Source organism: Pleurodeles waltl, chromosome 5, assembly GCF_031143425.1.
Source record: "Pleurodeles waltl isolate 20211129_DDA chromosome 5, aPleWal1.hap1.20221129, whole genome shotgun sequence".
Lineage (NCBI taxonomy): Eukaryota > Metazoa > Chordata > Amphibia > Caudata > Salamandridae > Pleurodeles > Pleurodeles waltl.
This window is the reverse complement of record NC_090444.1, coordinates 200,292,646-200,305,628: the sequence shown is the minus strand read 5'-3', so window position 1 is coordinate 200,305,628 and position 12,983 is coordinate 200,292,646. Positions and strand designations below refer to the sequence as shown.

The window sequence follows — 12,983 nt, the reverse complement described above, 5'->3', positions numbered from 1 at the left end:
AAAATAAATATCCCCCCCCCCCCCAGGTTCCCTTAGGTGAGGGTCGCTCCCCTTGCGTGAAATTGGCGCAAAAAAAATCCCCGGTGCCTAGTGGTTTCTGCCCCCCTTGGGGGCAGATCGGCCTAATAAAAATAGGCTGATCTGAAATGGCCTAAAATAAATTTGCCCCCAGGGGAATGACCCTTGCCTAAGGATCACTCCTGTTGCGTGAAATTGACTCAAAAAAATAAAAATCCCTGGTGTCTAGTGGTTTCTACCACCCTTGGGGGTAGATTGGCCTAATAAAAATAGGCTGATCTGCCCCCGAGGGGGCAGAAATGGGCTAAAAATAATTTGCCCCCTGGGGAGCAGCCCTTGCCCAAGGGGCCGCTCCCCTTATGCATACAAATAAAATAAAAACTCCCTGGTGTCTAGTGGGCATTTTTGCTGCCCGATTGCATTGCAATGAAGCAGAAGAAATGCTGAGAAAGACATCAAAGGAAAGGAAAGGCCTTTCCTTTCCTTTGATACCTTTCTCACCCCCTCCACGTGATCGGAGGAGAAATGCATTTATCCTCCGATCGGCACTTGAAGCTGAGCTTTCAGCGCGGAGGGGCAGGCCTCTGATGAGGTCAGCGTGTCATCAGATGCCACAGGGGGGTCAGGGGTGAGGTAATGGAAGGGGAAGCGATTCCCCTTCCATCCCTGCCCGGGGGGGGGGGGGAGGGGTGCGAGGCCCCCGGGTGGAGCACTAGCGCTTCCCCCAAGGGCCCCTACTTGAACGTAATGGTTACGTCCTTGGCACCTGAGTGGTGCTGCCCAGGACATAACCGTTGTGTCCAAGGCACCCGAGGGGTTAAGGAGGATATGCATGATGAGCATGCATCCAAGGTAGAATAAAATGGCATTAAAGACCTAGATCTCAATTACGAGTGTCATTTGAATTCCAGTAAGTTGAGTGACAGGAGATACCAGCTTCATCTAAATAACAGGTTCACACCTGGACTCCGACTGCTGCAAGCAGACAAAATCTCAAGGGGATATTCGGGTAGGGTTGTGAGGTATTATTTTTGGAATTTAACCTGGAATTACTGATCCACCCAGAGATTCCTCATTTTTTGGAAGCTTCAATGTCCCACTTGTAATCCCAGTCACCCACTGGTATCTATAACTCTGAGGAGGTGGAGTTACCAAGTAGAAATCGGAGGCACTTATAATGAGGCTACTAGGGTCAGGTTTTACTAGTCAGAAGAGTACCTCCTTGAAGCACAAGATGAATGCTGCATATGCATTCGGATACTTTAGACTATAGGACATAATAATTAATCAGAAGCTATAAAATTCTCATTGTTTTTAGTGCTAATTCTAAAGATTAGAAATATACAAGAAAGAACCGTTTTTATTTTATAAATGTATGTATCTGATCAGTTTCACCACTGTGTGTACTTTCTATTGGCAGCAATATTCAGATTATCTAAACAACTTGTCCATTTTGTAATATGTTATTCTGTAGAGTTTGGCAGATATCATTCTATGCAAGCAGCATAGACTTTTCAGACTATCAGACTTTTGGTTGTTTATCTTTTTATTATTTAAGTGTTTTTAAAAGGTGTTGGCAATGCATTTTTGATCCTGAATGTATGTAATTGTTTAAATAAGTGAAATTAAGCAAAATGCTTAAAACCCAATTTATTATTTTAATTTTTATTTTTTTTAGGGTTTGGAAATGTATCACCTCGTACAGAAGGGGGAAAAATATTCTGCATCATTTATGCCTTACTGGGTATTCCGCTGTTTGGCTTCCTTTTGGCTGGCGTTGGAGATCAACTAGGTACTATATTTGGAAAAGGAATTGCCAGAGTTGAAGATATGTTTGTTGTAAGTATGGAAGTCAAACGTTGAATACGGTTTGGCAATCAGCGTAAAGCAACAATGTAATATGTAAGCGAAATTATAAAAAAACATGAAACTGTGCTTTGGAACCCTGCTCTGAATAGTACTCTATTGCTCTCAAAAATGATGGGAGTGTTTTCACCTCTCTCCAAAACACATTTTGTTTTAGAAAAATCTTTCACAAATGTTCTCTAACCTCTACATATTAATAGTTCTCATAGAGAGGGTCTAAAGTCCACTGCCAGTAGATCTGCAGCACAGCCTGTCCATTGTTTTCCTTAGCTTTTTTCCTCAGTTTTTTTCAAATTTATGGATTGGTTTGTGAGTCCAAAACCCATAAGGAATTTATGAACTGGAGATGAGCGTCTGTATTACCCAAAGTGCCCTGGTGGTGCAGTGCATGTTTGCACCTTTTTTTTGTGCCCCCTGGGCACTATGGTATTACAAAAGAGATTGCAGACACATGTGCAGTCTCATCTGTAATACTGATAGTGCTGGCACACAAGTTATGCCAGCACTATCTTCAGAGGACACTTCCTCATTTACATGGAATTGTGGCCCTAATCAAATGAAAGAATCACTTTGCCTCTTCATATATCATTTCAGTGCTCATTGTACTGAAATGAAAGGGAGGAATATATTTTATTTATTTCGTGAATTTAATACTACCTTGGATTCTCTACATCTACATTTGTTTCTTTAATTGCTTACATCATTTTCATTTTTTTCATTTTCATAAGTTTATTTTTGATTGTCTTGATTTTTTTTTTTTGACTGACCTTGTAAAATATTTAATGGGGTTCTGTAACTTCCCCGAAACCTCTTTCATTGTGACAAATCTCAACATCGACAGTTGTACTTTCAGGTAGGAACCCACCCTACTCTCTGTTTGCATCCAAACAGTGAAATTCTTTACTTGAATAAAAGGTCTGGTGTTCTATTTCTTGAGAGCAATAGGAAATTACTTTAAACATTAATTTGAAGTTGTGAGTGATTTGGTACAGTTGCTTCAAATTGACTCATGTCCTTCAACAAGAGCAATGTTGTTACACTTATTGGTTCAACAACACAAATATTTAACGAAAATGATGTGTATTCTCTTAACCCTTTCTACATGTATTAGCTTACCTCTTAGTAGAGTTACAATATACTTTTGTGTGGCTCACTATGATGTTGCTCAAACTAACCCACATCTGTGTGCTCAGTGACAGCTTTTCCACTCATCAAAAGCCAAAATTAGCCCAAGTGTGACAGTGAGCAGTATGAACAAAGACTGCAAGCATGAGCTTTCACCCACAAGCCATAAAGGGCACTTTGTCTTTCAATCAATCAATCAATGCTTGTAAAGTGCAACTACTCACCCGTTAGGGTCTCAAGGCGCTGGGGGGGGGAGTGTAACATTCATCGGTGGTTCTTAAAAAAGCCATGTCTTCATACTTAAAGTTGAGGAGGGAGGTGGTTTGTCTGATGTGGAGAGGAAGGGCGTTCCAGGCGGTGGCTGCTAGGTAGGAAAAGGAGCGTCCTCCTGTTCTGGTTTGCCTGATGCGGGGTACTTCGGTGAGAGAGAGCTGGGCTGAGCGTAGGGTCCTGTGGGGTATGTGGAGGTTGAGTCGCTGGTTCAGGTAGGCTGGTCCGGTGTTGTGGAGGGCTTTGTGTGCGTATGTGAGGATCTTGAAGGTGATTCTTTTCTCTGTGGGAAGCAAGTGCAGTGTACGCAGGTGTTGCGAGATGTGGCAGTGTCGAGGTAGGTCGAGGACTAGTCTGGCAGCGGTGTTCTGGATGTTTTGTAGTTTGCGGATGAGTTTCTTGTTGATTCGTAGAGTGCATTGCTATAGTCCAGTCTGCTGGTGATGCGGGCGTGTGTGACGGTCTTTCTATGTTCGAGGCGACTGAGTTGATTTGATGGTTTATGCTGAGATTGGAGTCCAGGATGATCCCAGGGTTATGGGCTTGACTGGTGGGGGTGGGCGGGTTTCTGGGTTTGGGTGGCCACCAGGAGTTGGGTTGAGGGCCCAGGATGAGTACTTCTGTCTTGTTTGTGTTCAGTTGAAGGCAGCTGTTTCTCATCCAGTTGGCGACTTCTTCAATGCCTTTGTGGAAGTTGTGTCTGGCTTTGTTGGGTTCGTTGGAGAGGGAGAGGATGAGTTAGGTGTCGTCGGCATAGGCGATGATGTTGATTCTGTAGCTTCTGACAATTGTGGCTAGCGGGGCCATGTAGACGTTAAACAGTGTGGGGCTGAGGGAGGATCCCTGGGGAACTCCACAGGTGGCAGGTGTGGGGTCTGCGAGGAAGGGGGCGAGTCTCTTTCATTGAGTTCTGCCAGAGAGAAAGGATTGGATGCAGTCGAGGGCCTTATCTCTGATGCCGGCTTCGTGGAGTCTTTGTATCAGGGTGTGATGGGAGACTGTGTCGAAGGCCGCCGTGAGGTCTAGCAGGATGAGTGCCACTGTCTCTCCCTTGTCCAGCAGGGAGCAAATGTCATCTGTTGCAACCAGGAGTTTTTCCTGAATCCGGATTAGGAGATGTCGAGGATGTTGTGGTCTTCTGAAAAACATGGCGAGTTGGCTGTTGACTGCTTTTTCGATGACTTTCACAGGAAAAGGGAGTAGGGAGATGGGCCTGAAGTTTTTGATGTCAGAGGGTTTCTTGAGGAGGGGATTGATCTTGGCGTGTTTCCAGTTGTCGGGGAAGGTGGTGGCAGCTAGTGAGCGGTTGATGGTGAGGCAGAGCTTGGGGTGATGGTGTCTGTGGCTCTGTTGAAAATGTGGTGGGGGCATGGGTCCGTGGGGGCCCCGGAGTGTATGGACCTCATTGTTCTCAGTGTATCTTCGGTGGTGAGGGGGGGTCCAGGTGGTGATTGTTGGTTTGCTGGTGTCGAGTTTTGGTACAGGGGGTTCTGCGCATAGGTTGTCCTTGCTGAAACTGTGGTAGATGGTCTTGATTATGTGGTGGAAGTAGGTTTTGAGTCTGTCACAGAGGTCCTGTGAGGGTGTGATGTCTGTTGTTTCACTGTTGAGTTGGGTGAACTCCTTGATGCATTCATTGCTGTTGTGTGCATGTGAGGAGATTCTGTCTTGTATAGCTGTCTTTCTGGTGTTTCTGATGAGTTGGTGGTGTGTGGTGGTGGCGGTTCTGAAGTTGCTATGGGCTTCTGTGGATTTGGTGTTTCTCCAGATTTTCTCGAGGCGGCGAGAAGTCCGTCTAGATTCTCGGAGTTCTGGGGTGAACCAGCTGGTTTTCTTGCATGGGTGCTGTTGTTCTTTTTGAGGGGGGCTTTGGTGTTGGCGCAGTCGGCGATCCATTTGTAGAAGGTGCGTGCTGCGGTGTTTGGGTTGTCGTCGTATGCGATGGTGGGAGAGACAATGGCGGCGGTGAGGTAATTGTCTGTGATTCTTGTCCAGTTTCTATGTGATGGTTGGTGTTGGGGTCTGATGACGGTAGGTGTGTTGAAGGTGAAATGGATGGATCGCTGGTCTGAGTTATGAGGTGTGACTGAAGGTAGCGGAGGTTCTAGTGGTGAAGATGGGATCAAGGGTGTGTCCTGATGAGTGTATTGGCTCCGTCACGATCTGTCGGAGCCCTATGTTGTGGAGGTTGTCTAGGAGGGATGCGGTGTTGGGGTCTTATAGATTGTCGAGGTAGAAGTTGAGGTCTCCCAACAGGCTGTAGATGGTGGCTGTGACAGCTTGTGAGGAAATGTAGTCCGTGAAGGAGTCGGCGAAGGGAGCATGTGGTCCAGGAGTAAGGTAGATGAGGGTTCCCCTCATGGTGGATGTTTCCGGATTGTTGATTCTTGTGTGTTCAGGCAGAGGTTGGACCTGTAGATAGTGGCGATTTCCCCCCCCATGACCCCCCCCCCACCCCCTCCTCCTCAAACCAGGGCGGCTGGGGCGGTCTTTCTGGATGATCTTGTATCCCTGGGGGATGTCAGGGCATGACAACTCCTAAGGGTCAAATATGCTATTCCAAATGAGTGACTATATCCTAAACAAAAACAAGGCACCAAGGGCTTGATTTAGGTTTTGGCAGAGGGGAATAGTCTGCCAAAAAACTTTTCAAAATTCCTATCCACCTTATTATGATCCCATGATATTCTATGGAGATCGTAATAAAGCAGACTGGATATCCGTCATGTTTGTGACGGAGTATTCGATCAGCAAAATTTAAATAAGGCCCAAGTTTTTAACAGTGGGGTATATAAATGGTTGAAAGTCCAACAACTCCCTAATGTGTGGTTCTGTATTGTAAAAAACGTGGTGCCTTTTTTTTGTTTAATTAATGAATTGTGATAACCCATGCTAATGCTTGATTTTGGATGTCTGGATTACTGAGCCAATCTCTTATTCCTGCCACTTGAAAAGTTGGATGCTGATGAACTTTAAAAAGTTGTCACGATTGTAAAAAGTGTGTTTTTGTATGTTTTGTTATTTTTAAGTTAGGTGTTTGTTCTACAGTAACAAAGAATAAGGAGTGGGGTAATAAAGTTCACTGGATATCAAATGACTGTTATTCAAATTTTACGGTTGTGCTATGCCAAATGTTTAAAGGATAAAGGTGAAAAATAATTATGTATAGTTAATGTGGTCATGATAATTATATTTTGTGCTCACAAACTAATGACATTGCATTGGTACGATAATTTTCTGAGAAGGAACAGTGTTGTTTGTTAATAGCTTGTAGAAAGGTGGCATTTTCTTGCCTTCGCCATTTGGTACCTGCAGCCTGTCTCTTGGTCATATGACTGGGTGTGGGTGACAGTTGGGCTTTGTGTATTCCTTCTAGAGAGCAACATGCAATGGGGAGTTTAGGTGTGACTGGTTGGCTATCACTGGCAGGATGAGAGGGGGGATCTGGCCCAAGCCCCACTTACACTTGAATAGCTATGTCCTGTGGCCACACAAAGGGCCAAATACCCCCTGTAGTTAGTCTGGAGCCAGACAGGCAGGTCCGCTAGAATCTTCTCCCCACTTCAAAGGTACAACTGGGTATAAATACTGGACATCAGACACCAACTCTTCAGTACACGTCTGGATCTGTGGATACTCTGCCAGACAGAAGGACTGCTATGGTGAAAGGACTGCCACTCTGCTGGACTGATAACCAAAAAGACTGCTGGCCTGCTTTGCTGTCCTGCTGCCTGCTGCTCTCTTGCCTGGGGGAGAAGGACTGACCTGCATCTCTTGAACCCAAAACCCAGGGTGTGTCCAATGGCTAGTTGGCTGGCCTCCTAATCAGACAACTCTGGGACATAACAGGCTTCCAGCATCTGTTATCTGTGAGTCTACCCTGAGAAGTGGTGCCACCCCAGTCCTGGACCCTTCGAAGTGGGCTTAAGGTTGTCTGCCAGCCTGTGTGGATTTAGTGGAACCAACACATTTCCTGTGCTACACGGTGCACACCAGAGCAGAACCGACACATCTCCTCTGCTCTGTGGATTAGATGTGTCACAAATATCTACTTTATTACTGTTTGAGGTGTTGCACAAATACTTTACACATTGCTTCTGAGTTAAGTCTTGAATGTTCGGTGCCAAGCTACTGAAGGTTTGAGCACAGGTTAATTGAGGACTAGCTTGTGCCTCACCTTGACACATCTTGACAAGGATTGTGCTTGCTGCTTGACCGGGGCTCACACCCCAGTCAATTTCTCACAATGAATACATGTGCATTTTATGTTTCAACACGTATATCTAATAATAATTAACATGTAGAACATAAAAAAATAAGTCATAACACATGTATTTCTATAACCTCAGATTCATGACTAAGGGAATACAAGACTAGCTCCAGGTGCATCGCTTTGATCCCACATATTGGAGAAGAAAGAGTGCTAGCTTCAGACTTTTACTTTACACTTTTTTTAATCACATTTTTTTCAAGAAATACGGGAGCAACTCCAAGCAAAGCAATAGGAGATATTTTTCGTAATAGGATTTTATATCTCTTTTGCTAGCATGCTTCCATACATAGTACTAAATTTAATTTCTTTATTCAATTTTTGTGAGTGTTTTATATTAAGTTCTCTCAAAGACAGAGTCTAGCTGAAATGAGTCTAAAAGATCATGCTGAAATATTTTCAAGAGGCCACAGTCAAAAGTAAAGAGTTCTGAAGTGTCCTATTAAACTTACTAAGCCTTCTCCAAAAACAACAATTTGTGTTTTGATAGTTTTAATGTTAAGTGCATTCTTGTCAGTGAATGAACTCTGGGTCAACAGCTCATTCTGTAACCTCATAGAATAAGATCTAAGATTACTAATGGATAAATGCATGTATATGGTATTTCAATTGTACTAACCTAACCCAGCCAAAAGGCAGTGAAAATCATTCCTAAATCAACAGCAGTTAATGGTACATTACTAACCTCACAAGCGGTTTGAGCAGAATACCCCAGCTTCTGCTGGAACACAAAGTAAATCAGAAACATTTACTAATAAAATAGCAGAACAATTACACAGCCTGTTTTAATAAATTTTTCATATGACTTTTGTTAAAGCAAAATCAGCATACAGTTTTTGTGTACCGTTTTGGATTTTGAGTAATTCTCAAATAATTATCTAATTGTGAACCATTTATTCAAGATTGTTAACACATTTATCTATCCCCCCCCGAGCCCACTCTTCCAGCGTCCAGGTCTCATTAGCTTTCTAGTTGCACACTATATCGCTCTTTGCCGCAAACATTCCCATTCCCATGAAAGTATGGACTGGCCTTGATCCATCCCAGACCTCCATATTTCCTAACAAGGCTATTTTGGAATTGAGAACAGTAAACTGCACAAGTACAGATGCGAGTCACTGGTCCAGCTTTCAGTATTGTGTGACAACTAATCAGTACGATACCAGATGCATAAAGTGGCCTTTCTCTGTTTTTCCAAAAACGGAGAAGGGACAGGAACTCTACCCATTCACTATAGCCTGGATGCGGGAAATAGGGTCCATGTAGTATTCAAATTGCATTAACTGGAAATGGGAGGAGTATGGTGAGAGTGTGGAAGGTGATCTTTTCCTCTGTCCAACTCTTCAGCCACCAACATTGCCCTGCAATTTCACCTGGAGATATGTGAATGGGTAGGCAATATCACTGATCCGTAGATTCTGGAGATGGCCTTCTTTCCCAGCAGTTCCTGTGTTATCTTCAGTTCTAGGGGACTGTACTCGGGTACCATTGTTAGTTTAAGGGCATGACAGATTTGTAAGTAGTGGAAAGATTGCAACGTAGAGAGCTCAAATTCTTTAGCAGTTGTTTTAAATTAATTTTGTGCATGTCTGAGTTAACAGTCTAGTTTTAAATTGGCCCTCCTACTGTGACATATAAAAAAAGCACTGCTGCATGTCTGTGCAGTGTGTTTGTGTGTAGTGGGTTCGACAACAGCGCTCCAGCTGCAAACCAAAGACAAGCCTTTCTGTGCCCATCTAGGCCAGGCTGTGTCCAGCTACCTATCACCCCGCCTAACTGGAGCCCCTTTCACCAACTCACAGCCATTGAGTTAAGAATGTTAAGTTTTACTCTGCCTATGCCTTCTTTCCCTAATTTCCAATGAAATCTCTCTTGATATTGCAGTAGCACAAAAGCTCAGCAAGGAAAATTAACTCTTATTCAAACATCTAACCTCTGTCTCCTCACAGTCTTACTCTCACCTTAAGAAGAACATCTAAATACTTCGTTATATATTGTTCATTCAGAGGTTGCTCAGTTTTATTAATTGGCAATGTCTTTGCAATGCTTGACTTTGACATGCTGGCTATTAGACCATTGTATTTCCGCAGTTGGTGAACTGATTCTAAATCACTGTCAAAGTTATAGGACTATCTGAACAAATAAGGTGGAGGGGTAGCTATTACTGCTCACTCACCCATCTGCTGATTTCAGCCCTGAATGTTATATATTACCTTTTTCCTGTAAGATAAACACCATTCTCCAACACTTTGTTCTTTTATATTTTCCCATAATGTAAAAGAACAGCAAGCCTTAATATATTTCGAAAGACATCAGTTTGTATGTTGCTGAAAGGTAAAATATAATCCATTTTAGCGAAGTGATCCTGTGCCAAGAACTGGCTATAAGAGTAACCTTGTAGTTGAAAATAAATATAGAAGTCTCTACCCTCCACTTGATGAATGCAGCTCCAGCTCATAAATCAGGTCATCTGTTGGATCCCATTTTTTTCTATATATAATCCCCTGAAAGTAGGTGTTCCTATTGATCTCCTATGGAGTGAACTCTGTTATTCCTTCTACAACCTCTGTTTGAGCACTGTCCAGAATGAGTTCAACAAATGACATCTCAAGGCAGTTGAGCCAATGTTCACCTTATTCAGTAGCTTTCCAGGTGTCATTAGATTTTAACCTTAATTGGAGTCAGCTTGTGTAAGTAGAATCCATCAACCTAGTGAACTGTCAACAATAGTTTAACGAACGTATTAGACCACTTAATTCTTTTAAGTGAAGCCAAGGCAATGATTTTTCACAGGCGTAACTCTTGGTTTACTTTGGAATTAAATCATCTAAAATTACAAACACATCAATATGAATGCAAATGATTGATTAACTATGATACCTCACTTTAACATAACTATCTAAATCATTTTAGAATTTATTAGAAACAAATTAAAATGGTAAAAACATCCCGGCCAATGTCAGGCAACAACTAATTCAGGCAATCTGGGCAAAGAGATATTCAGAATTATAAAAGAATTGTGGCACCCCCTCAGATAGGCATCTTTTTTTTCTTATTCAGAAGAAAGATGTAATTACCTTGCTTCATTTCTGAAGGAAATAAATTTGAAAAATCTGAAGTGAGTATAAGCTCACCAGTACAACAAACCTAATCTACAGAGTTAGATATTCTAACCAACAACATAAAGAGCATTTGCGGAGATGGTAAATACTATCAGCACTACTGGCTACACTGATTATATCTGTCCAGCCCACTAGCTGAAAACATCCATCAATATTTAATCAAAATACTTTTTTAACATTTCTCATTGCTCCCTTAAATCGGGCAGAATACCTACCCTCTGTATACAACCAAATATGAAACATTTACCTAAATAGCACGCCTTAAAGCCAAACAATAACAGTAACTATAGGCCTATATCCCTCATCCTATCATTGGAAAAGTATTAGAAAGAAATGGTCTTCAAAAAAATTCCATAGTTACATAGAATATAGTGACATTTGGACACTTACCAGCTGGTTTCTGCCCTATTAGAGATACCAAACTAGTGATTTCAGAACTAAAGGCCTGATTACTCGCTTGTGGTGGCGGTCCGACCGACAGGGGACCGCCATCACCACCAGGATCTCTGATCCCAACGGGATGATGGTGGTCTTGGTATTGATCAGCCAGGGTGGCAGTGAAGTCTGTCGCCCTGCTGATTACAACCTTGTTCCCTGCCAGTCTTTTCATGGTGGTCTGACCTCCATGAAAAGGCTGGCAGAAAACAAGTGCAGTGGGCCACAGGGGTGCCCCTGCACTGCCCATGGCATGGGCAGGGCAGGGTTCCCCCTATCCAGCATCCTTGAAATGCACTCTGTCTGCAGGTGGGACTCTTGGTTCCCGCCCATCAGCCCAGTGGGAAAGTTGTAATGGGGTCAGCGGGGAGGCTGAGGGAGTTTGGTGGGTGTATGTTTCCGACAGCCAAACTCTTAATGCCCCCTAAATGATTTAAGAAAACTAGTCAATAAAGATGGCAAAAATACCAGCCTTGTCATAGCAGAAATGCCTTATGTGAATGTAAGAGGTGTAAGTTACTGTTGGATGCCAACAGCTATGTTTTATGGTGTTAGTATTAATGTGGGCAAGAAATGGTATATACAAAGTTAGATCATTGTATACTACCATAGCAAACCATAAGTCAACTTTCTGTTGCTTACATGCCTACTGAATGTAGTTTGCTGGTTGGGTTGTTTCCAGTCTGTGGATTGTAAACTGAAGACTGAGCTACAGGTATTAACTGTCTTTCTGGGTTCTGTTGCCGGATTGTGTGGTTGTGTAGTTGTCTTGGAAATAGCCATGTTTTAACTGTCTTCTGAAGTGTATATGCCCCTGGATTCTTCAAATGCTGGCTGACAGCGAGTTTCAGAATTCAGAGGCTGGTGTTGAGAAATGTCGTGTGGTAAGGTTGTAAGTGGGGCAAGCCTGGAGCAAGGTGTCCTGTTTTGGTTGTATTGTTTGAATTTATCTTGTATGTATAGTGGTAATTTTATTGAAGGCTGTGTGGGCTATGAAAAGTGTCTTAAACCTTGACCTTCTTGCTATAGGTAGGGGGTGCAAGACTGAAGTTATGTTCTCTTGGGTGAAGGTGGAGAAGAAGTCTTGAAGAAGCATTTTAAAAGACTTGTATTGTGCATATGATGAATATGGATGCACCAGGATATAGGCTTTTGGCATAGTCAAGCTTGGAGGTTACAGTTGTGAGGATGGCTTTGGGTTTCTGTTGGTATCCAAGCTATGGGAGGATGCATTGTAGTATTTTCCTTGTGTAGAAGGTACTTTGATGTTATTTACATGTGGTATCACAAATAGGTCTGAAATAATGGTTACCTCTAGTTTTCTGATTCCTCTTGATATTGTTAGAGGGGCCTCATATTGCTTAAGCCATATTGCAGTAGGCTGGTGTTTTTGCCATTTTTCTGCTGGTCATAATCTCTGCCTTTGCAGTATTTAGCTTTAGATGGTTATTTATCATCCATGTGTTAATGGCCCGACAGCAGTCATCAGTTTTTAAATAAATAAGGTCTTCCAGACCATCCAGTTTTAAAATGATTTGAGTGCCATCTGCATAGCTGTAACAGGTGAGATTGAATAATTGAATCAGATTTGTTAAGAGGGTTAGGTAGCTGTTGAATAATAGATAAGGTATGATTGACCACTGAGGAATGACAGTGTTGTGTATGAGGAGCTGCTGTAAAAGTTGACACGAAACACTAGTTCAGAATCTAAGCAGAGAGGCCAAAAATTCAATGGGCATTAGCTGAACTCCCTTTTCACCTTTCACATATGGTATGTCAAACAAGAATTTGCTTTGTGAAAAGATTGCACAACTATATTGAGTCATGTTGTTCTTTACATAGCAAATTTCATGGCCTTACCTATTTTGATTCAAAAG

The 12,983-nt window shown here is 42.6% G+C and overlaps 1 protein-coding gene across 2 annotated transcripts in view; it reads left to right on the top strand.

Annotated features, from left to right (window-relative positions):
- The window catches only part of KCNK2 (potassium two pore domain channel subfamily K member 2), a 417,482-nt gene that overhangs the window by 265,152 nt on the left and 139,347 nt on the right, over positions 1-12,983 (top strand). For both annotated transcript variants that reach the window (XM_069233893.1, XM_069233894.1), the window contains exon 4: positions 1,697-1,857. In XM_069233893.1, the coding sequence (XP_069089994.1) occupies positions 1,697-1,857 (161 nt within the window). The remainder of the gene's footprint in view (positions 1-1,696; positions 1,858-12,983) is intronic.